The sequence below is a fragment of the Protopterus annectens genome, chromosome 15.part0 (assembly GCF_019279795.1).
Source record: "Protopterus annectens isolate FY-2018-M chromosome 15.part0, PAN1.0, whole genome shotgun sequence".
NCBI lineage: Eukaryota > Metazoa > Chordata > Ceratodontiformes > Protopteridae > Protopterus > Protopterus annectens.
The window spans coordinates 570,293,032-570,318,892 of NC_056749.1; the positions used below are offsets into that span (position 1 = coordinate 570,293,032).

Consider the following 25,861-nt stretch of genomic DNA (forward strand, 5'->3'; position numbering starts at 1 on the left):
TTGTATAGTTTGTTTATGGCTGAGGTCCACCAGACAGGACGTCTGCCTTTGGAGGATTGGGTCTTGGTTTTATTTGGGATCGCATGATCCATGCATTCCTGAAGGTGTTCATAGAATGCGTTTATAAAGGATTCTGCAGTCTGGGCCGTATTTTCCACAGGCCCGGGGGCTTTGAAGGATTCCACCTCGGTTTTGAGGAGTGTGAAATTTGCTTTAGAGAAGTTTTTCACTGTGGTTTTATATATATATATATATATATATATATATATATATATATATATATATGTGTGTGTGTGTGTGTGTGTGTGTGTGTGTATTATGTATGAATATATATATATATATATATATATATATATATATATATATATATATATATGCACACACACACACACACACACATATATATATATATATATATATATAAAAAACCTGGACTAGAAGCCCCCCCCCCCCGTTTTTACACAAGGAATTTGAAAATGTTCCTTTTCCAAGTAAAACTATTTCTAAAGATATAAGTAAAAAACAGAGTGTGGGGAAATAGGAAATGAGAACAGGTGAGGACAGGCGTACCAAACTCTGACCACTTACTCCACACTCCTCCCTAGTCGAGCCCTCCAGCATCCTAATTTGGTAATTGAATTTGGGTTACCAAGGGTGAAGTCTTGGCTTTATTATGTCATAAAGCTGATATTCTTTGTTGTTGTTGTGTCTTTCGGCTTTTCCCGGTTAGGGGGTGCCACAGCAGAACTCCTGTCCGCTAATGATTGGCAGTTGATTTTTACGTGCTGAGTTGCCATTTAAAATTAAAAATACACTTCAAGTCTTCTATAATACATAGTAACTCAGTGGAAGTAAACAGTAAAAAGCAATAAAATAACAGAAAGTGCTTTCATCCACAATAAAACAGACTTCACAGATAAAATTTGCAAGTATGAAACCCAATATTTAAATAGATATTTAAATAGCTTATGTAACTCAAATGTTATCATTTTCTCCAATTAAAACATTTCAAGTATTTTAGGATAAGATGGTAAAACATTTATTTTATAAGAGACTACATTTAAGTATCATTAAAGGAATCTACTACAACAAATCAAAGTATTTTCCTACTTAGTCAAAGTTGCAAAACTTTGAAAACTCTGTCTGTGAGAATTAATGGAAACTGGATACCAGTTTTAACATTTCATAAACTGTATGACATAATGAAAGCAAATATCAAATGACTGTTAATAGCTACTAAGAAGGTCGAGGTAAGAGATGTCAGTAACTACTACAACCCCTTGGGCTGCCAAGCAGTCATTTGTGAACATACTAACCTTGGAAGTGGGAAACTGCATTTACAGATATAAATGGTCAGGTTTCCTACTTCAATAATTTAAAATCTTTTGTAAATTTAGCAAAATTAAAATAAGTACTCTAAGAAATTCAGCAAAATTAAAGCAAAGATTAGAGAGAACTTGGGGGGAGGGACTAAAAGCAGTTTAAACTACCAGAAAAAGTATCCACAGAAGTATTAAAATAAATAGCCATAGGCTCAGAAATAAACTGCCCTTTATGTGCAGATATCCAACTAACACCCATCAGATCCACGAGAAAAACAATCCACAAAGTCAACAGGAGTTGAGAAAGAACAGACAAGTACAGTTGCTGTATTCCCTGTGCTGGGACATCAAGGATGTATAGTAGCCCTATTTTACAATGGACATGCTCACTCATGTTCACAACTTTGGATTGCAATGGGCCTAAGTCCACTTAGTCCATATCCCACACCCCTCGTTCATTGAAGTGAACTGTCACTACCACCCTTGCAGACCACACCTTTCTTGAGACCCTCAGTTTCCACTACCATTTCAATCACAGACACTACCATTTCAATCACAGAGGGCATATATGGAGACACACTCCTCATCCCTACTCCCTAAAATAAGATTTGCAGGCTAAGCTTTATGATTCTGTGCCCCCCATGCCATTTCAATATGTTCCCAATCCATTATAGTCAGACCTTTATTCCTCTATGGAGCTTGTCTTTAACTTCTGTGTAGAACTGACAATTGCAAAATTAATATAGCTTTCCATCTTAACGCAGGTCTTAGTCCTGAGAAATGCATGGAAACCTTTGACCTGGGAAGCTCATAATGTATGAAATAAAAAAGGAATGTTAAAATACACAGATTTATGATAAAAGAAAAGTAAGCAATAAGTTACTTTCCAGCTAAACAAACAGCATCAAAAATGAAGTAGCTTACCGACAATTGATTGTCTTTTTCTTGTTCAACCAGCTCCAAATCAGCAGCTTGATGTTCTAGATAAAGCAAAACAAACGATTAGGTGGCATCGTTGTATGGTGAGAAAAAACAAGTCAGAGATGCAATGTCCTCCCACGTACTTCTGCTGTTCAACTAAATGCATAACTTCCCACAAATTTTTTTTAACAACTATTTCTCTGTATTTATGACTGTGCAATGCTTTCTCCTAGAAACCACTTCTACACTCTCATTCTCAGTTTGCATGTCATTAGAATTGTAACGTATCAACAAAACCTATGCCATAAGTTTAGGACAACGCCATAAAATGCCTCAAACCTGAACAGAAACAGCAGCAGCCCAGACATTTGTGCAGACATGAAGAACAAGAAAGCAGAGTTAGTGCTACACATTGCAGTACAGCAACTTTCTACTGCAAGCAAGTTGATTCACAAAGGATAATCTACACCGGATTCCAGATCTGCAACAATACATAAAATATAATTTTTGGAAAACAAACTGCATAATTATTGTGAACATGAACAAACCAAAGCAGTATAGTAAAGCAGTATAGTGGAGAGAATAAAAGAATTACGCCAGTGTGCTATTTTCACAGCTGTTATATTCACTGTACACACTTTGCAGAAGTACAATTTCAAGTAACCGCTAATATTTATACACAAGTCCTTAGACTTCAGTCAAAAAAAAGAAGTTATGTACTCACCATAACATTCCATGTGGGTAGTCCATCTCACCCTTCATTTTTACGTACGGGTTCGGAACCGATCCTTGGCTCCGACTCGGACAATTTATAAGCTTGAAGACTTCTGGTTGGCTCGTGGCTAAGCAGGTATCTCATAGTGCACCAGTACAAACCCCAGATCTTGTTTGCTGCTCACTAAAAGAAATAACCATAACAGACAAACCAATACTAAAGGGTCTCCAACCAAAGATAACCAAAAAATTAGAACCTCCAGATTCTTCCAGAATGGAGGCAGGAGGGCGGGTTGATAAAAATGAAGGGTGAGATGTACTACCAACATGGAACTTTATGGTGAGTACATAACTTCTTTATGTTGTGTAGTCCAATCTCACCTTCATTTTTACATATGGGACAGCGTCCCTAGCGCCTTATTCTTGGGTGGCTCATTGGAAAATACTCCTGAGTACCGTGGAGCCAAGGGATGCTCTAGCCCTAGAAGCTAAATTCAATTTGTAATGTGTAACAAAAGTGTGAGGGGTAGCCCATGGAGCTGCTGCACAAATATTAGCAAGTGGGACCCTGGCTTGAAAGGCTGCAAAGGTAGACAGAGACCTGGTAGAATGAGCCTTGATCCTGGAGAGCAAAGGTCTGCCCTCCAAATTGTAGACAAAGGCTATGCAACTGGAAATACAATTAGATAGTGTCAGTTTAGAAACTGGTAAACCCAATCTTGATTCAGAAAAGGAAATGAAAAGTTGATCTGATTTCCCAAAGTCCTTGGTCCGATGCAAATAAAAACGTAGCTGTCTATAAACATCTAGCTGATGAAACCAATATTCAGCTGCATTACAGTGATTAGGGAAAAAAATTGGAAGATATATGTATTGATTTAAGGTGGCATGAGAACAAACTTTGGGAACAAAGGAGGGGTTAGTACTCAGTGAGACCCTGTCTTTATGAAAGATCAAATAAGGTGGCTTAACAGATGAGGCTTGTAACTCGATACCCTTCTTGCAGATGTGATAGCCACCAAAAACAAAGTCTTCCAAGACAAAAATTTCAATGAGGATGAGTGAGAAGGTTCAAACGGGGAAGATGTCAGTTTGGACAATACAAAATTTAAATCCCAAGAAGCCACAGGCTCTTAAAGAGGTTGCCTCAATAGAGTGGCTCCTTTCAAAAAGGTCTTGCATAGCTTATGAGACATTAAAGGAGAAGAGGCTCGAGGAAGGGGAACCAAACCGGACAAGGCCAGTAAGGAGCAATGAGGATTAACTTGCATCCCAGCCGTTCGGCTTTCTGAATCACTTTGGAAAACAGAGGAAATGAAGGAAAAGCATACAGAAGACCCAGGGGCCAATCGTGAGCTACAGTGTCTCTGGGTGTCTCCCCCGAAGGGGGAATGAGGGAAAAATAGCTGCTGCATTTGGCATCGACTGGACTGGCAAAAAGGTTGCAGCAAGGCTGTCCCCGTTTGCGGAAAATCTGTTCCGCTGTTTCATGTTTCAGAGACCACTTGTGAGGCAGTAGGATCGCCCGACTGAGCTTGTCGGCTATCACACTGGTTGTCCCTGGGAATGCACTGCTACCAGAAAGCGCTAGGAAGAAATTGCCCATTCCCAAACTCGCATGGCCTCTCGACAGAGTGGGTAAGATCTGGTACTGCCCTGTTTGTTGATATACCAAACTACAGACATGTTGTCTGTTTGTATCGCAATACTCCCTAGAGGAAAAAGGTCTTGAAGTGCTTGCAACGCCAGGAGCACTGCCCTCATCTCCACAACACTGATATGCAGGCGAGTGAGTGTGTCCTTCACCTTAGATCCAAACAATGAGGAACCATCAAAAAGGGCATTGGTGAAAGTGGACTTGAATGGTTCCGCAAAATTACACAAGCGCATCCAGGAGTGACGCCTTAGGGCAACTTCTGAACCCGCTGCTCTACTCGCTCCATCAGCCGCATAAGAAATAAGCCACATGCAGGAGTTAACTATAGAATGATTGAAGAGTAAAAGCCACTGAGCTGAAGACACACTTCCCATACCTGTCCATCTGTCGAGAAGTAGTTTCAGCAAGCGCCTTCTTAGTTGCCGCCGCCACCACCATGGCATCTACGGGGACATTTGGACAAAAATTCTTTATCTGGAGGGGCAGAAAGAAACGTGTTGGGTCTCCTAGGGGCTGGCTCCATGGCATTGGGAGTATCCCACACTTTTCATCTAACTAAATCCATCAGTTCATCAAAAGGTGGAGACACCCAAGAGGCACATCTTCATCCAAAAGGGCTCCTGGTGGACATAGTCGGGAATCTTGATCTTGGAGGAATAGCAGGTTCCAAAAATTCAGTAGTCTGCTCCGACAAACTAGGATCCGATCTTGTCACCACAATGTTGCGCTCAGTCGGCTCTGAAGGCAGAGGAGCCAATGAGGCCGATTTTGCCACTTTAGGAGGTGGCTCTGAGACACCAGCCAGTGCCGGAGAAGGTTTTTTCGAAGACTTTGCAGATTTATTGGACTTGGAAGAGGAGGAAGAGCTAGACAAGGCTTCCTCAAAGGAAGGCTTTAACAGACCCTTTAGAATTAGCTTGTTCCTTCTCTCCTGTAACAATCTAGGGGAGAAGGCATGACAGAACAAGCAAGTCTCTTGCAAATGGATGGTCCCTAGGCAATAGACACATAGACCATGACCATCTGTCAATGACATTTTTTGGGAGCACTTCATGCATTTCTTAAAGTCCGAAGGCTTGTGCTCCTTAACCTCTTTAGACATACACACAGACGACAGGAAAGAGAAGAGAAGTAAAAGAGAGGACTAGGTACTCTAACTTAAACGGGCCTAACCCTGAAGGAGGAAGAGACACCATGAGGACTAGGTCCTCTAACTAAAACGGCCTATTCCAGACAGGAAGGGAAAGCTAGGTCTTCTAACAAACAGACCAGTGAAAATTCGCACGCACACACACACACACACACACACACACACACACACACACACACACACACACACACACACACACACACAAAAACTTTTCACACAGAAAAAACCTTGAGTCTGTTAAAATTAACAGAGGAAGTTGGAACTGGAGTTTCTAACAATGAAATCCACAATCGTAGAAAAGAACACCAGCGGATAACCTCCAAAAACCAAAACTGCTCTACAAATTATAGACTGGAAATCCAAAAAACCACTAGCGAAATAAGCTATCCGCACTAAGTAAGAAACTGGTACACAGGATACCACAAAGCAAATTACTACATTAACAGGCCATAAGCCCACGATTGCACAAAGAGTTAATTACCTAAGAATTAGTAACCTACACTAACAAGTACTAATACAACAACAATTGTACTAAACTAATATATCTTTGACCAAAAATTTTAACAATGTAAGCAAGAAAAAAAGTTAACACTTAGCCAGAGCCAAGAGAAGCACAACCGAACTCGTTGACGTGGCAAACGAGATCTGGGGTTTGTACTGGTGCACTATGGGATACCTGCTTTTAGCCACAAGCCAACCAGAAGTCTTCAAGCTTATAAATCGGCCGAGTCAGAGCAGAGGATCGGCTCCGAACCCATATGAAAAATGAAGGTGAGATTGGACTACACAACATCAAGATTTATAAGTGTGTTTAGAATACAAAGTAATTTTTGAATTTACATTACAGGTTGCTAAGGGAAAAAAAGCAATGCTTTTATTTCATGTCACAAACTGAAAATATATACTACGAAAACAGAATCAAAATCAACTAAAATTAAGCTCCCTAGTTACCAAAGGACAAATACAAGCACCCCTGTCCAATTCAGAAGTTATGTTAAGGCAAATATTTATCAGCTACTGGGTTCCTTTTGAATGTGAAGGCAACAACTATGATCCGGTGAAACTAATTGTGCAGAAAGGGAGATATATGTAAGAAATCTGAAAATGTGTTACCTTAGAGTATTCCCATTACCCTGAGGCAATGTGATCTCAGAGTTAGATAAAGTAACATGGGGGGGGAGTGCAGAGGCTCAAAGCCTGCCTGGAAAAAAAAAATAACAGGCAGTACAGCAAGCCTCAAAGTTCATTGTTTTGTTAATGAACTGCACTTTATTTTTCATTGATGTGGGTCTCGCTGTTATGAGCCTTAAATTAAGACATTGGGCTATGTCAGTATATAAAGTTGCCTCTCTGCACTGGATTCCAACAATATAGCAAAATCAGGTTAACATATACAGTAAAAAGTGTACAGACATCATGGCACGTATCCAGACAAAGACTAACCTGACATGCTACATGAAAAAAAAGGTCCATTCACAGCTATAGAGATCTCAGGCACAACACAAACTCGGCTGTGACGCACGTTTTTTTCTGCAATTAGTATCTTTTTTTAGCAACAATCTACTCCACTGTATCCTAGGCATGTGAACATAGACATACAAGGGCAGACTCTCAATATCCACAAAATTCTCTCCCCTAAACAATACCAGGAGTAACCCAATATGGATCAAATATTCCACAGGAAAAAAAATGGAAACAGGGGGACGGAGAGAGTGATTTTTTGTTAAGAATTAACTTTAGTTATCTACTGTTATACGACATTATCAAAAACAACACAACTATGCCATTTCATTGTCTTTGTCTCCAAAGCTATAAGAAGACTTGGTTGGTTAAACGAAAGCTTTTAAGAGTGACTGCAGAAAAAACAGATAATATGAAGATGTGTGTGAATACAAACTAATACTGCATGACTAACATAGTTATAAGTCGGTTGGTTTGGTATTTCTAAATGGTGCTACTGTCCTTATAAAGACAGGACAGATGAAGACTAAAGGTTAATCAATACTATTGACTGGCTTCTTGTTGCAGCTTTGGTCCACTGCAAAGCTAGGGCATTATTGGTTAGTGTGGCAACTTAATTCTGTGTAATGTCAGCCTCTCCATATTCATTATGGATGACATACTCTTTCATCAATTATTAAAATTCCAGCAGCATAAAAATGTATCTTTTAAATATGTGCTCGCAAGTAGGCAGTGGGAGTATACTATAGAAAGCTAAGAGATGCCTGGATTTTTACTTTTTTTGCCAGCACAATAAAGGTTCTTCATGTTCAGCGAGATACACTGTGCTCTCCATTTAAATTTTGATTGTTTTTGATATGATAACTGCTACTAGTGAAAATTTCTGTTGCACTCTTTCAGAAAACACAAACACTTAAGTCTAACAGAATATTTTACAGTGGCTGGCCATGAGCATCACCATGTGTGGCAGTAACACATGTTGTGTGAAATTACTGAAGGACACCAATACGAACATTCTGCAATGCCCATAAGCATCACTGCTCACTTCTCATTCAGACTCCTTCAAGGGCTGTAGTCCAGCAACAGTCAGGCTGTGCATCAGATGTTACTGATTGGGACTAGAGGTCATATCTGCCTTCATATTGCCATGTCACAGAGCAACGAATTTCTTTCTGGTGCATCACATAAATACAGAAGTGCAAACTGCAGCTGTGTATGCTGCTCGCCACAAAAGCAGAGGATCGTCTTTTTTGTAATCCTTACACAGGTGCAAACCCAAACACACTGGCATTCACAAGGGTTGACAGTCCACAGCAATGTTTCTCACTGCTTGCAATAAGCATCTTGGTCACTAGGTGGCTGGCATGGGCTTCTACCACGGTAAAAGCAAAGGTGAAATCACTTCTGCAGTAGCCTTAAATATATGGGTTAGATCCTGCCAAGGATATAACAGCAGTTAAGATTCCAAACCTTCAGAGCACCTTCCACGAGTATTATCAGACAGCTTCAGCTGAGCTGACTAATTTTTTTATTTTATTTTATTTTTTTCCATTTGTTACTAGGACAGTCCGACTGGGTCCAGGAGGGCCCTTTTTCAGCAAAGGCCCAGGGAGAAAAGCTCCACCAATACAATATTGTTATAGTACAAAAGCATAATGAATACAGTACAAAATGATTGAAGGATACAAGCGTAGAAATAATATAAAACTATAAATACAAAAATGACAAGGCTAAAAGATGAAATTAGTGTAGGTAGAGTGAACATTAATAAACTTTTAGGACAAACTGAAGGAAAGAGATTCAAGAGTGAGGAATGGCGATTGCCTAGCAGAAAAAGACAGAAGCAGGCAACTGAAGAGGAGGAGGAGTAAACGGGAAGAAGAAAGTTAGGTGAGGAATAAAGGGGAGAGAGCTAAGTGGAGGGTAGTAGAGTTCCTAACCAGGTTTAATGCAGAAGCAAAGCCAAGTGTTATTGAGGTGTCCCCTTAATAGCCGTTTGAATTTAGAAGTATTGTTAACATTGAATGTATTTTCATAGGTTCATAGATTAGTACTAGGCTAACTACCCTTTGGGCCATTTTAAGCCTAGCCAATTACCCCATGTGTTAATTAAACCTTGCACCTTGTATCTGCAGGGTAAACACCTTAACTATTATGCCATTATGCCAACAGAGGTATATCATTCCAAGTTTTGGCTAGTTTGCATAAATACAGGGAATTCCCATAGTTACTGTTTGACTTGGTGACCTTCAAGAGCAATTTATTAGTAGACCTTAATGTTCTGCTGCTGGATTACAGCTGAACTTGGTTGCTAATAGATGGATAGTTGTCAGGGTGATACGCAGTAGAATGGGTTAGTACTAGCTGGTTATAAGTTAAAAGGTTGGGAAATTCTAACCAGTTGTGTTGGTGTAGTATTTTGCAATGATGAGTTCTTGCAAATTAGTTGGAAGCAAATCTTGCTACTTTATAATAGCAGGATTCTAGTTTAAGTCACAAAAGGCATACAGGAGGGTGGATAGAAGGCGAGTTCTTCAGATGGTGTATCTGGTGAAATCAGTTAGGAAGGACTTTATTCTATACAAGGAGCAAAGTCTGAAGTCCACTTTCTTGATAACTAGAGCTGGTTATCAAATTTGAGGTCCTTGTCTATGGTGACTTCTAGTAGCTTTGTATAATTAACTGGTTCAATAAGGGTATTGTCAGATGACTAAATGGCGAAAGAAACAGAGTCCATAGATTTTTTTGCTACTGTTGAAAAAATATTACTTTTGTTTTAGAAGGGTTAAGAATTGGTTGTGAATTGTTAAGGTATTTTTATATGTCCAGAAAGGATTGGTGGGTTTTGTTGAGGAGGGCAGGTAGGGGATGGAGAAGAGTATATGAGAGAGGAGTCATCGCATATTGAACCAATGTATCATATTGGATGGCTGTGCATAGTTTATTTGTATATACTGTGAAGAGGAGGGGACCAAGAATAGAACCTTGGGGTACACCAACAGAGATAAGTAGAGAAGGAGATAGTTAATTTTGCCATTTAACTGCTTATTTGGTGGTTGGTTAAGTAACTAATGAACCAGGTAAGGGTTGAATGACAGAGGTTATGGGGGAGGCTAGCTCATGGATAAGTTTTTTGTGGGAAACAGTATTGAAGGCCTTTGATATGTCGAGAAATATAGAGAAGGTAAGTAACCCATTGTTCCTATGTTGGTTTACTGTGTTTATGAAACAAATTAGAGCAGTTGTACTATGTTTAGGTTGGAAACAGTGTTGGGTGGGGGATGAAAAGGCTGTTTTTCAGGAAATGATTGAGAAGTTGGGAGTGAATACATTTTTCCAGTATTTTAGCTAGAAGGAGAAGATGTCAATGGGTCTATGTTGTTGTTGTGTCTTTCGGCTTTTCCCGGTTAGGGGTCGCCACAGCAGAACTCCGGTCTGCTAAGATTGGCAGTAAATATTTACGTGCCGAGTTGCCAGCCCTGACACACAACCTTCAACGAAGGTATGCCCATTCACGCACGTCTCCACACAGAAGATGCTCTAGCTGAGAATAGAACAGGACAACATCTTACTGTGAGGCGACAATGCTACCGCAGCACCACCACCGCAGTTATAATTAGAAAAATCTGTGGAGGTACCACATATATGAAGAGAGATTACATGGGACACTTTCCATAGTGATGGCACATATTGCTCAGTAATGGACTGATTTATAAGGATGGACATGGGGTAAGCAATAGCACCTGCAGCAAGTTTAAGGTATCCAGTAGCAGTTGGTCAGCACCAGTGGAACAGCATTTAAGTGTGGACAGGAATTTATGTAGTGAGTTTGTATGGACTGAAAATTGAAGGAATCGGGATTTATTTCACAATTCATGGGTAATGATGAATGAGAATTAATTAATTTATTTTATTTAACATTTGTTTACCGGGAAAGTCCGACTTGGAACAAAGCCAATTTTCAGCCGAGGCCCAGGGAGAAATGCTCCAGACACGTCTTTGAAACGTGCGAGGAAATCGGAGCACCCGGAGGAAACCCACATGAACGCAGGGAGCACATGCAGACTCCACACAAAAGGCACTCCAGCTGAGAATCGAACTGCAGAACCTCTTGCTGTGAGGCGACAATGCTATTTCATCTTGACCACAGAACAAAATACTGTTCTCCCACAGTCAGTAGTCCTTCCAGCCGCTGTCCATGGAATTGTCTGTCTTTTATTAGTGATAGTATACAGTTAAAGTGATTGTTTTATTTGGACTTGGGGTAGTGGCTTAACCAGATTTAAGGCATTGGTAAATGACAACCCAGAATTTTTTTGGGTTATTAGGTGCGTATTTTGGCTTGTTATATAATGTTGTATTTTGTTGTGTTTGATTTGTTTTTTTGCTAAATTGCAACGTTTCTGGTAGTTTTGTAGGGTAGTTGAGTTTTTTAAAAGCTGGTGATCATGCCATGCTTTGTCTCTTTGTTTGAGGAGCATTTTGGTGTCAGGAGAAAGCCAGGGAATGTATCTTGCTTTTTATGCGTATTTTCCTAAGGGGAGCTAGCCTATTTAAGATAGTGAGAAATTCGCCGTTGAAATATTTAACAGCTAGATCAAGGTGATGTCTTAGGGGGAACCAGATGACTTGTTGGAGCAGTGTGGTAAAGGTGTCTGGAGTAAAGTTATTTTTCTTGTGGACAAATTTGTATGTGATTTTTCTAGAGCGACAGGAGTATCGTTTTAGCAGGTATGTCGGTAGGTGGTCACTCAGGCTGTATGGAAGACAACATGAGTGTTAAGTCTGGATTGGTACTGGTGAGAGCCCAGTCAAGGATGGATTGTTTATTAGAATATTTGTCAGCCCTTATTGTGTTGAGAATTATCTGGGTAAAGCCATAGACATTATTATGGTTTGAGGGGTTATTAGATGAAACTGTGTCCCAGTGTAGGTTAAAATCTTCCATTATAATAGTTTCTTGTCTCAGTGTTAAAGAGAATTAGCTTAGTAGATCTTTGATAGAGGGCTACAATGATGATATTCTTATGTGGGTTTTTGTGTAGATTGGTGATTAGTATTTCCATATTTGAAATGATTGGGGGTGAATGCCAAGACGTTCAAGTTTTAGATTGTCTTTATATAACATTGCTACACCACCATCGCGTTTTAGGGTTCTATCTTGTCTTTGGATATTGTAACCTAGGGGTAGGATTTCCTGATATGGAATGTGTGGTTAGAGCTAGGTTTCAGTTAAGATGGATATATGTGGTGAGTAGTGAGACAAGTTTTGGCTCCAAGCCCTTCAGAGAGGGGAGGCTAAATAAATGTCCACATCTTGGCATAAAAAAAAAAACAAGTGGATGGAGGGAAGGAGCAGATAATACAGCAGTAATCATTTGGTCATCTATTGTTATAGTAAATTTACTTACACAATTCTAATATGTTCATCATAATGACCACTGCTACAGTAGCCTTAGCTACATGTATAAATTACTCTAGTTTACTACATTTGGGAAGTAGAAGGAGAAGAGTTCAACAGCTCCTGGAGAATGGTCCTAGCAAAGCCTGGCCTGGACCTAGAGAAGGAAACCCTGGTAGAGTGGGGCCTTGACCCTGTGTGGAATAGTTTGTTACATTCATAACCTTTAGCACAAAACAAAGACCATGCCTTTGACAACCATTTGGAAATAGTCTGTTTTGATACAGGCGCTCTCTTCTTCTTTCCTTCATAATAAAGCTCCAAACTGATCTGAAGAACTGAAAGATTTGGTTTTGTCAAAATCATACCCGAGTTATCTGTTGGATATCCAAGGTATGGAGTATCCTTTCTCTTTCATTTCTAGGTTCATGAATGAAAATGGGGAGATGAATAGTTTGGATTAAAGTAAACTCAGATAGCACTTTAGGCATGCAAGCTGGAATTGTTCTGAAATAAAGCCTGTCCCCATGGAAAATGAGATGGGACTTACTCACAATAACAGCCTGAAACTCAGGAACTCTTCTTGTGGAGGTCACAGTGATCAGTAAAACTGTTTTCCATTTTAAGGATCTCAAGTCAGCCAGATTAGCTGCTTCAACTGGAGCAAGTGTTAGCTTCTTTAACACAGAATTAAGATCCCAAGGAGGGACCACCAGTTTTCTAGGAGGCCTGTTAAGCAAAAAAACCCTTTTAAGGGCATTTTGACAGGAGACTGCATCGAAACAGGAGAATTCATGGGTAGAAAAGCTGGAATGGCTGATAAATGAACATTGACAGAGGAATAAGAAAGGCCATAGGATAGTACCTCACACAAATATTGTGAAACCACAGAAAAACTAGCAATGAATGGGTGATGTTTATGTTGTTGACAACAACTAGGAAACATTTCCTTTTGCTAATATATGATTTTCTAGCAGCAGGCTTTCCCGTCTCCACTACTATCTGCTGCACATCCTCACAAAACAGGTGCCTAAAGGGAATTAAGATCCTGTCATCCAGGCAATTAATTGAAGATGACTGATGTCAGGGTGTATCAAACACCACTTTTTCTAAGTAGATCCAGTCTGTGAAGAAGACTGTGGTAATTGCCACTGACAATTTCCAAGAGAAAGGAGAACCATGCTCCACAACTTCCTGGGCCAGAAGGGATTCGCCACAATGATTTTGGGAGATTCCTTCTGAATCTTCAGATGTACCTTAGTTATTCTTCAGAACCACAAAAAGAACAGAAATCCAAAGATAGACTAAGGCAAGTACAAACCCAAAAAGCACAGTTTAGTAAATACTCTGACTGAAACACAGCCTTCAATGGAGTGCAAACAAAATTAAAACACAGCCCATAAAATAGTCATCTTAATTAAGCACAAACCAATAACATTACAATATATAAATTAGATAAGTACCTTTCAATTACACTCAAGATTAAGACCTAAAGGGTGCAAAGTATTAAATTTTAAAATGAAAACAGCTTCCTTATATAGTAGTTTCCATTTAAAGACATAATCAAAGCAAAGACCCACAGATACTTTCTCAAGAATAGTGGCTTTCAGTACTGTAAGATCAGAATAATGAAAAAGCATAAAATGATTAGCTACTGGACTATCTACATTATTATGTTTAATATTTCTAACATGCTCTTGGAGCTTAGTCTTAAATTTTCTTTTCATCTCCCCTAATTACACTAAGTCACAAGGACACTTTAATGCAAACAGGACTCCCTTAGTTTCACAGTTATAACTCTCTACAGGTGTAAAAATCACATTATTAATATAATCAAATGTCCTAACTATGTACCCGCAAATATTAAAACGCCCACAATTATATGTTCCGGGTACACTGAGATGGTTACCTATATCAAAAGACAGTAGTGTAAAATAGTTATGAACTACTATATCTTTAAGGTTTCTAACCCTTCTATAAGAAACTTTAAGTGTAGGATTCAGAACACCTACCAAATCTCTGGATTTAAAGAAATATTTCCAACAGTGTTTAACAAGAGACACAAAAGTGTCACTAAAAACACTAAGTGGTAACAAAAAATATATTCTTCAAACTCACATTTTGGGGGATAGATCTAGTAGTATAAGTATTGGTTCTTTGATCAACATTTGTTACCAAATTATCATGCTGAAAAACTAACAGCAGCATTTTCAACATTATCACATTCATAACCTCTAGCACAAAACAAAGACCATCCTATTAGCCTCTATATAAAAATCATTAGTAGTGTTACACAGTCTACTTAAACGTACACATTCCCCATAGGGTAAATTATTGATTGTATGGGGAGGGTGGCAACTCCTACCATCCAGGAACTGTCGACCATCCTCAAATTTCCTGTGTACACTAGTAAATAAAGAATTATATTCATTAATATATAAAGTAATATCTAAAAAAAATATCCATCTGCCATACTGTAGTCCATCAAATAGAAAAAACAAACCTGTTGGTTTGTAAAGAGCTAATAAACTGTTCCACATAATTTATATATTGTAATGTTATTGGTTTGTGCTTAATTAAGATGACTATTTTATGGGCTGTGTTTTAATTTGTTTGCACTTCACTGAAGACTGTTTTAGCCGAGGCACCAGAGTGTTTGTACTCGCCTTAGTCGTTCTTTGGTACCCTGGATATTAGTGGAAAATGTGGAAATGCATACAGGAACATTCCTGTCCAAGGAAAGGAAAAGAAAAGACATCAGTCTTTCAGGCCTTCTTGGATGGAATCCTGGAACACAGTCTTGCCAGTTCATTGCTCAGAAATGTCCAGAGATGGAGCATATCTTGGAAGACCCCAGATCTAATTTCCATTCTTGAAGGTCTGTCCTGGTCAATGTAGAATGCCTGTAGAATGAGACTGTGATGTGACCTGTATCCCAAGCTAAAGTGGTTAGTCTTCAAATGGGGCATGACCCGGTTCCCATATATTTGTTGATACAAACTTCAGATATCACTGTATCTTTCTCATGTGATGTCTTGCCATGTGACATCCATGTAATATTGATGAATTATGTTCAGAATCCATTTGTGTGTGTGTGTGTGTGTGTGTGTGTGTGTGTGTGTGTGTGTGTGTGTGTGTGTGTGTGCGTTTCTTTAACAGTCATTCGGTGTATTTTGTTGCTATTTGTTTATTCAAACTGGATGAGGACTCATCATGTTTTGATCATTTCTGCATCTCTATCCAGAGTAGAACTTAATGACAGAGCCTATTTTCACATGTCTTTGGAAGAACAAACTAACATACAAGTCTGCTGGTTGTAACAATTCATAGTATTTTCTAAGGGACAACAGTCTCAGAGAAAGAGAAAGAGAAACCTCCACAGGGAAAATTAGAAACCTGAGCTCTTCTCAGAGTCAAAACTGAGGTACAACAAATGGCCACAGCAGAGTCAACCACTTGCAGATGAGATAAACTACTAGCCTCCACTGGTCGCAAAGGTTGTTTACTTAACTTTTTCATTTTGTGGCTGGAAGGAGGACTGACTGTGGGAACAGTATTTTGTTCTGTGTTCAAGATGAAAATAGAGCCTCTTTCCTGGGGAAGACAAGCAGCAAATGCTTGTAAAAACTATGAATCCTTAAAAGTCACCTTTTTCACAGAGAAACACAGTAAAAAGTCATTTAAAACAATCTGCCAGACCCAAAAAAGTAAAATAAACACAATTTCTCAACGGATTAAATGATTTTCAGTTACTTTATACAACTTTGAAAATAAGAGGGAAAAAAGTCATAGGCTCATTGGTGTTTACTTGGCTAATGACCACAAGGGCCTTTTTAAGCCTAGCCATGCATCCCAAATCTTTGATAAGTTCTGCTACCCTTGACTAGTGTAATCATAGGCCTGGGAGATGAACTATTTGCAGGTTCCCTGTGACCATTAGAGATATTAGGTGCCAAACCAGGGATGAATTTCCAGTTTCCCATCCAGTTGTCCAAGTTGCACTTGAATTGGGTTAGGGAGGAACTCTGCTTTAAATGGATGGGGAGCCTATTCCATAGACGGGGTGGTCTCTGGGATACATACCTCTCTCTCCAGCAGGTCCTATTTATAAAACAGGCAAGGTTTAAGTCTTTAGAAGGGGTAATTCTGGTGCTGTTTGTTTTGTGGATATGCAGAAGGTACATCAGAGTGGGGTCTGACAATGCCCTGTATACCAGGCATAGATCTCCCCTCAAAACCCTGTAGGAGGAGTCATGTTTAAACGTACTGTACAGTCTTGTGACAGTCCATTTAAACACAAAACTCCTAGCTTTAAAATAACTTTCCTGCAGAGGAAAGTGATAAAACAAATAATATTTAGAAAATGGAAGGTTATTTCTCCAAAGGGAACTTATCTACCAGCAAAGGAAAAGCTTCAAACTGACTATCGATCCACAAAAACCTTAGAGAAGCATATTGTTGACTAGCAGTAAAGCTCTAAAGGACTTGTCACCTAAACTTGTCTTTAATCAGCCCAGCTTGAGCTGATTGACAGTTTGGTATTTGTGGAAGGTGCCCTGAAGCTTTAGAAGCTTGCTGGCTGTTATATCCCTGACAGGATATAAACAATATAACTATGGCTACTGCGGCAGTGATCAATATGGTGAACATGCTAAATTATCTGCAGGATGTGTACTTATCCATACCAAATCAAACTTCTTTCATCGATCACAAAAGTAAATTTAAACTTCGAACACTCTTTAAAATGGCCTGACCTAAGCATGCTATTTGCAGTTTTTGGCACATTACAGATACATTTTCTCTTCAAGATAAAGTAAGAAACAATTCCAAGGAAATAAAAAAGGTAGTCCCATACCATACTTATGGAGAGTGACAACAGTAAAGATTTCACACTGACTCTTGAATGACAGCCACCTAAACTTTCCAATTCAAATGCACCAAGACATATTTCAATTACTCAATACCCACAGCTGCAAACACACACTGTAATCATACCACCAACACAGAGGCCAAGCATAAAGACACAATAATCACAAGGGACAAAAAACACTAAGCAGATAAAAAGGGGAAAGGTGGGAGGGGCAGAAATACAAATATATATATATATATATCATACAAGAAGAATACCAAAGTATGCACCAATCAGTGCAAAAGGAGATCTGCTTTGTAGGGCACGGTGGTGCAGTGGTTAGCATTGTTGCCTCAAAGCAAGAGGTTCTCCCGTTCGATTATAGGCTGGAGCTCCTTCGATGTGGAGTCTGCATGTCCTCCACTCGGTCGAGTGATATTTAAAGACATGCAGGTAGGCGCGTACCTGAATGGGTGTGCCTTCTTTAAAGGTTGGGCGTCGGGCTGGCAATGCGTCACTGTAAAAATCCACTGCCAATCATTAGCGGACTGGAGTTCCGCTGTGGCGACCCCTAACCGGGAAAAGCTGAAACACAAACAACAACATTAGAATGATAATCAATGTTGTGGTGTCTAAGTATGTGATAGGCTAGTCGAGGTACTACTTCACAAATCTCTCCTACTGAAATGTCCCTAAAGAAGCCCGCAGATGTAACTGTTATTTAAGAATATGCTTAGAATTAAACTAGAATGTGTTTGTTAGTCAAGTCATAGCAAAATCCAGTTCATGTAAGAGGCTGGGGATGATTCACCTTTCTTCTCCAAAGCCCAGTATGATTTGTGGAAAGGAAACAAACTGCTGATCAGTCACACAAATGGCCTTGACACAACCCAACACTCTCCTAGAAATGATGTAATGTAGACTCTCATCGCTAGCATATTGATTGTGAAGGTAAAAGGAAGGCATTTGACTACCTTGATAAAAGGAATGACTAACAATCTTTCAGACATGAAAGGCATGCCCTACAAAATATTCTGTTTATATAACAAGCAAATTGCTCAGTACTTCTAAATCATAAATTCAAACAGCAGACAGTACGGCTTTATAACCTTTCAAAAGTAAAGTTTAAATCCTTTCCAGGAATCAATTTCTTTAAGTGGATTAAACTGAAATATTCCTGTGGCTGTGTTGACAGCTCCTCTGACTGTTGGGGGAGGGGTGGATTACCTACACCTGTGGCACCCTCTATGGAACACTAGAGAGCAAAGCCCCTGCAGACATGTGTACGATTTCAATGGATAGCAACAACTGCAGAGCTGGAGAACATGCAATGTTTTTACTTATGGGAATGAGGCGTAATGTGCAGATCCCCAAATGTAATAACACTTTAAATAGGTAGTAAAAGTTAGGTTTTCAAACTGCTGAAATTTTGTATGAGCCAAGTATGTACTCCGTATGTGCATTGATTCTTTTCAGTTGATGCTTAATTATACAAGCAATTATGCAACAACTGGCGCACACATATATACTCATGCAAGCTTCTGGAAGTTAATTTTAACTTTTACAGTTTATGCAAAGCCTGACTCTCATTTCACTATTACACTGCATAGCTATTCAAGTTGTGAACTTTCACTTCTGTGAAGTAACACCACATGCTCTCATTTGGATATCTGTAGCATTACCCTGTGATTCAACACTTGGTCAGTGAAGGAGAAGGGGGCTGCAGAGCAGGTCACTTAATCAGTCAACCAAGAAAAGCAAATAAATCACAAAAAGCTTGACGCTCCTGCTCAGAGCTGCTCCCGCCTTCCAAATTCTGGATACCATGCAGTTAATACACCTTTTTAGGAACACACGTATTAAATCAAATCAAGTGAAATAAAACTAGAACAAGAACAATAACAAAATTATGCTTATGTTCACAGTTTAGGGCAACACCAGCCTAAGCTAGCTTAGCCTATGTTATTTATGCAACTTTAGCAGCATTTACATAATTGAAGGACTAAAACCTTCCTTCCTATTGAGGCATCTGTTTTGGCTTAGAAAATGGGCGACCTGCAGACTTGTACACAGGCCGCAATGCATTTTACACTTGCTAAACAGGTCTTTGCTGCTTAGCAACAGTAAAATTAAAAACAGTAAAATTTACAAATATAAATAAATGTGTGTGTGTGGGCACAACAGAAAGAGAAACTTCTTTAGAATGCAACTGGCAGTCCACCAGCAACATATCTTTAACAGTAAAAAGTAGGAAACTCTAATGTCTGGCATTGCTGACTGACCCTAATCTTCAGCAGTTTACCAGTATGTTGTCCAATATTACCCCATAGATATGTAGTGCAAGGTTTGAGTGTTTTGGGGGGGGGGGGGGTTGGTGTAATGGTTAAGGTGGTCACCTCACAGACAAGAGATACAGGGTTTGATTCTCAAAGGGCATTTAGTCTAGTACTTACCTATGACAGAGTAATAATACGTTACAAAATCATGTACAGTAAAGAAACATGGGAGATGACAGCTGCAAAGACTTGCATTCTGTTTTTTCCCTCATTAATTTGCTCTGAATGAAACATCTAAGATGGCTTCACTCAAAGTGGCTCTAACTGGTATGTATGTACATGCACACACGTGTGTATTTCTGTCTCTATACTTTTGGATGTACATGTTTGTGCGTGTGTGTGTGTTGACAAAAAATAACTGCATAACAGACGGCCCATTCTCTAAGCGAAGTAATGCCCTCCAGGGTGTGTACTGCTGGGGGAAATAACTACCCTGGCAGGGGTGTAGAACCCTTTGCTTGTAGTTCTGGGCACTACCCTGTCATGCATTACTGCTTGCTAAGCATCCTGTGTAGCAAGTTTCAAGTCTAAGTTTTTCCGTAAGTTTCAGAAATTCAGTCTTTCTGGGTGGAATTGTTTCTAGTTGGATATTACACATTTCTTTCCAACTATGATAAGGTTCAACAGTAACCTAGCTTACCTGTTACTCATACCTGTACAACCGCCTCTCCTCTACAATCTAAAACCCAGATTACCCAGCAGTGCCAATATTCCCCACTTACCTTTGCAAGCATTATCCTTCCCAGATCTAACAATAACTTGTCAAAAATTGCTTGTGAATTTCCACGACCTTAAACCTAATCATAAATACTTGCCAAAGTGAGGGGAGTTTCCCTTCCCCCATAGAGCTGCTGCTCCCAATATGTCAAGCCTTGATAACTAGCCAATTTCCTCCTTGCAGGGATGGCAAAGCAATCCTAATATTTTGAAATGTCTATGATCTGTAAAACCATCAACCAATTAGAAGACCCGGTTTCCTCAAAATTTCAGTAAACAGCGTTTCAATACTCTAACATAAGTAGTGAATCTGGCCTGAGTGACACCTTTTTAACATTTAGCTTCTTACGGAAGTTCTGTATCACACTCAACCTGGCATACTTCCAAACTTCCTTATTATCCTGTCAGTAGCCCATGAAACATTTTGCTTCTACCTGCTTTTGCACAGTAATCTTAGGAAGGTCCACCCCCCACTTCCCCCAACAGTTAGGAAGTCAAGGAGAAAAGTTCCAATGGGAACATAAGAACTGGTCTTGTGCAGCTACAAAATATGTGGCAAAATTAATCAACGAACACCGTGTACACAGCCCTTTCCAACTTTCAAACATCCCTTTGAATTCAGCTAGTACCTTCCCTTGCATGCTTTCGTACACAGTTCTAGTCAAAATTTAACCAGCTTAATCCCTAGGTGTGATACTCAATCTGTATCATACAATAAAAGAAATCTATTAAGAGTGGCAGGACTTGTATACAGCTAATTTTCTCAGCCTTATTTTTTTTTCACCATTGATTTTTAATCTACTTTGCCAAATTCCTCTAAAGCTGAAATAACAGTAGGAGATCTATGCCTGGATACATAGTTCGATCCTGCACATGAACAGGCATCTTGTACTGCTGTCCTAGCATAGTGCACCCCGATTAAAGTAGATGTCCTTAACATGCCCCCTAAAGGTTCAAGATTGAACGAGAATAAAAGTGCGGAAAGAACACCCTAGTCTGGAGTCCATATGGAGCTTAAATTCCAAAGACTTTTCAATCTAGCTATACTTCCAACATATAAAACACTTACTAAATTCCAAAACTAGATGGGAAGGCCCATATGTGAAAATACTGCGAATAAACAATCACAGTTTACCCAGTGAAAAGTCTTCATCAAACTGGCCAGCTAGCGCAAGTTTACAGATCTACCTCCATCATCAAAAAGCAATGCCACATTGACCATTTTGATAAGCTGACATGGTACGACACAGTACAAATCTAGTTTGGTGCAGCTGTACCAGTCCAGGTAGATGTTAAGCTGTGTGTCTTGCTAGTATGGCCATAAATTACTTGTAATCATTATTAAGCATGCAAATGAGTGTGAGACCCCACCTGTAGCATATCATTACCTTTCTTCAAAAATAACTGCAATAATAAGTTTCACTCCAAGACATACTTCCAATGGACATTGGCAAGCAGAGCATATTCATAGGTTCATAGAGCAGTCTGGCATTTAGCACAGATGATTAAGGCTAAAGGCCATTAACCAGCTGCTTCCTTGGTACAGGGTTTGGTTCCATTAGCCTACTGTGTGATCTTCAGCAAGTCATTTAACCAGACAGTGCTTTGGGATAATTAGGGAAATTGAGATAATCTCATCAAAGCTGTCCTGGACAGCACACCTAGTAATGCAACTCTGTTCATATATAATTCCCTGAAGCCAGAAGATAATTAGACAGTAAAGAAAAATTCCTATGGAATGCATCTCCCTTTCCCCAACAAATAAATTTCCAAGGGAAGTCCATCCATCCTCCGGGTTTATGGGGTTGCATGGGCCAAAAAGCTCTCTGTCATTACCAGATATTTTTCCCAGTTTTATTTCCTGGCTAGTAACTGTGCGGCATATGTGCCAAACTTATACAGCATACATCCTGGAGCAACCACACACTTTCCTGAGTTTGGATCCTTAACTCTGGTCTGATCCTTGACTCTGGTCTCCTTCTGAGTCTAAGAGATAAAAATGTTTAGTTTAATGAAGTATCCTCAAACCCCGAGGTTAAATACCCTTATAGCTTGGTTTAACTTGTATGCTAAAAAAAATATCAATTTGTTTTCTAAGCTACAAAATATGGGTGTTTTGTCTGTCATATGCAATAAACCTGTCTCATTCCTTAGCAACTCACCTTGATACCTTTTTTAATTTTCGGCTACAGCTACTTTACTAAAGGAAACCCCATTATGGTCAGGTAAAGAAGTTTGTCAGTGCTAGCTTAAATAAATCCCAATGTTGAGAAAGGATAAGCCTGTGTTGCCTGGAGAAGCCCTTCCAGTCATGGAAAAACTTAGTCAATCTGTAAAATCCTCTTTACAAAAAATATAATGGCTGTTCAATCCATCCTTCTCTAGCCTTAAACTTAATACTAACTAGGCACGATAAGAAACTGAATTGGGGAAAAATATCAGAACAGTTAACAGGAAAATTATGCTACTTGGTAATCAATGTTCTGTCAATTCCAGAGACAGACTGAGGACTTCCAAGATGGCTACACACTGAGTAATAGCTTAATTTCAGCTCTCCCAGTGTGAAAACAAACTTAGAAAAGAAAAAAAAGAGTCGATTTGTCTTTTTTGGGTAAATTTCAATTACTGGTTAGCAAGTGCACTGCCTGGATGCCAGCAAAGAAGACATTTTGAGAACCTGAAAGAAAATCAACCAAAAAAGGTGAATAGAAAACACTGGCTGGGAAGAATCCTGCAGATGTATAGCAAAAAGCAGTTCAAGCACCAGCTTTAGTGCAAGACATGACCTCTGGTAATCTACAGGAAAAGAATAAGTCAAATGTGCTCAGAGCTGATTAAAATAAATAAAACACTGACAGAGTATATAAACTCAAATAACAAAAGGCTAGAAAATGGAATTAGCTTTAAACAGATATGCAAATGAGCTAATAAAACTGCAAAAATCAGAGGTCAGAATGAAAAAAAAGATAGGGTGAGTATGAGACTGCTAAATAAGAAATGTTTCAAAAAATGGTAGAATTAGAGGACAGAGTGCGTAGGAAAAACCTGACATTTTTTGCTCTACCATAGAGACTAGAAGGAACAGACTATTAATTTTATGAAAGCACAAATAAGTAACTGGACTGGTATTCATGGCATGAGCGGTTATCTGAAAAGGCATATCGTGTGTATGCTCCAAACCTGGCCATGAGAAAGCAGCCAAGACCTCTAATAGTAAAGATGCAATCCTACCAACAGAAAGAGTGGACTGTGACAAAACTGTGGCAGAAGGACAAAATACTAAAAGCTGGATATGGTAGAGTGCCTGTAGAAAATGATTACTCACTGTACACAAGGCAGAATAGGAGTAAGTTTATTCCAACAATCAGGGAATGTTGACAGGAAAGTGTGAGATTCAAGCTGCTATATATCCACCTGTCTACAGAATATCTTTTTCTTGGAGGGTCAAAGTCATTTTTGAGCACAGCGTGCTAAGGAGGAAATATAAAAGTTTGACCAAAAAAATCTGAGCTATCAAACAGAAGGGGACTCTGTTTCTTATCCTTCTGACAGCAAAACTCAGAGATAGACTATGCCAGTGAAACCTTTTCCAATGTTCTAAAGGAAAATGCTTGAGACAGAGAAAAGCACAGCAGTTGACTAGAAGGACCAGCCTCCTCTTGCCTATTCTTTCTACCTCTATTTGCAGACATCCCTATCAGCAGAATCTCCTTTATCCATTCCCATGTTAGCTTAGTTTTTAGAATACTTTGTTACTTTATGAATATAATATTCTGTATGGTTGTTATTCTCCTTAAGGATCTGATCCAAAATTCCATTTCTCCTTATTCCTTCAGCTCCACCTGCCCCATTTCATCATCTTCCTCCCTTTCTACTTTGAATTATAGCTTTCTGATTGTGCTATGTATAGGAGCCTTAACTGTGCAGCTCTCAAATACCCCATTCAAATCAGGTAATCCCAAACAGCCTTGTTCTATTGGAAGGATCAATTTATCACACTTGACTCTTCCCCTACCAGATAAAATCCTTCAGCTCTATTATTTGTTATCCACAACTTCCCTTCTGGTTGATAAAAACATGCCTGACCTGTGTATAAAACTAAAGGGACTAAAACATTTTTACTGCTTTTATCTTGCTATCCATACCCATAAAACAGAGCTCCCAATTTCACAGTTGTTGTATTATCTTTTGTTTAGTCTCTTCCCACATATCCTTAGCTGCCACAATAGAATTCTTTTTAACCCATACTCCTATGTAGCTCATTTTGTCATGTCCTCATAAATATGGGTATGGATGAACCAATTTTTGTGTGTGTTAGTTTACATCCATTGCCTTTGTTTTATCTTCATAAATGTTGTATCCCAAAAAGACTTGAAACCGTCTCAAAATGGTCCACAATAATGAACAATCCTTTTCTGATTTTATCAACTACAAAATAATATCTGCAAATAAAGCCAACTTTTCCTCATTGCCATGTCAATTATATCCTTGAATTTCTGTGTCCCTTATTTTCTTTGCCAATGGTTCTAAATATAATACAAATACAAAGGGAGAGAGGATACCCTTCCCTGGCTCCTCTGTTCAAATAGAACTTATCAGAGATGAAACCCACAACTTTAATTTTCACCTCCCATCCCTCATATATCTTTCTAATAAACCTTAAAATTTTATCAGGGAAGGCAAATGCTTCCGTTGCCTGCTCATAAAATCACAGCTTACTCTGTAGAATGCTTTCTCTGCATCAAGACCCACCAACAAAGGTGGTATTTTCTTACATTCTCCTTTCCTCTGGACCATTGTTTTATTAATGTTTTCAAATGTTTGCCTCCCCTCCACAAAAACACCTTGATCCATAACTATCAATTGTGGCATCAACTTTGCCATTCCTTTAGTCATTACAGACAAACAATCATGGTTCAGAACTGAAATGGGCCTATATGAAGCTGGATGTAATAGTTCTTTACCATCTTTAGGTATTACAGCCACCACAGCTTTCTTTCAGGATATTGGTGCTTCTCCTCCTTTTAAAATACTTTTAAACAAAACCTTGCAAATCTTTATCACTTTCCTCCCTCCTAGCTTCCCAACTTCCACAGGAATACCATTTATTCCTGAAGCCTTTCATGTAGATTAGTTATACATTACCATTTTTATCTCATTTCCTCCAATCTGTTAGTAACAGAGCCGCACCTACTTCTAACCTTGGCATATTTAATTCTTCCATAAACGTTTCCATTTGTACTTTTTCTTACTTTCCACATTTCCCTGATTTATACAGATTTTCAAACATATTTTCAAAATATTTCTAATACCTCTACAGGATCACTGGTTAT

The 25,861-nt window shown here is 39.1% G+C and overlaps 1 protein-coding gene across 1 annotated transcript in view; it reads right to left on the reverse strand.

Annotated features, from left to right (window-relative positions):
* The window catches only part of LOC122789858 (formin-2-like), a gene marked incomplete at its 5' end in the record, with an annotated part of 2,118,086 nt that overhangs the window by 1,870,326 nt on the left and 221,899 nt on the right, over positions 1-25,861 (reverse strand). The window contains 1 exon segment of the mRNA XM_044057292.1: positions 2,247-2,302. Coding sequence (XP_043913227.1) covers positions 2,247-2,302 — 56 coding nt within the window.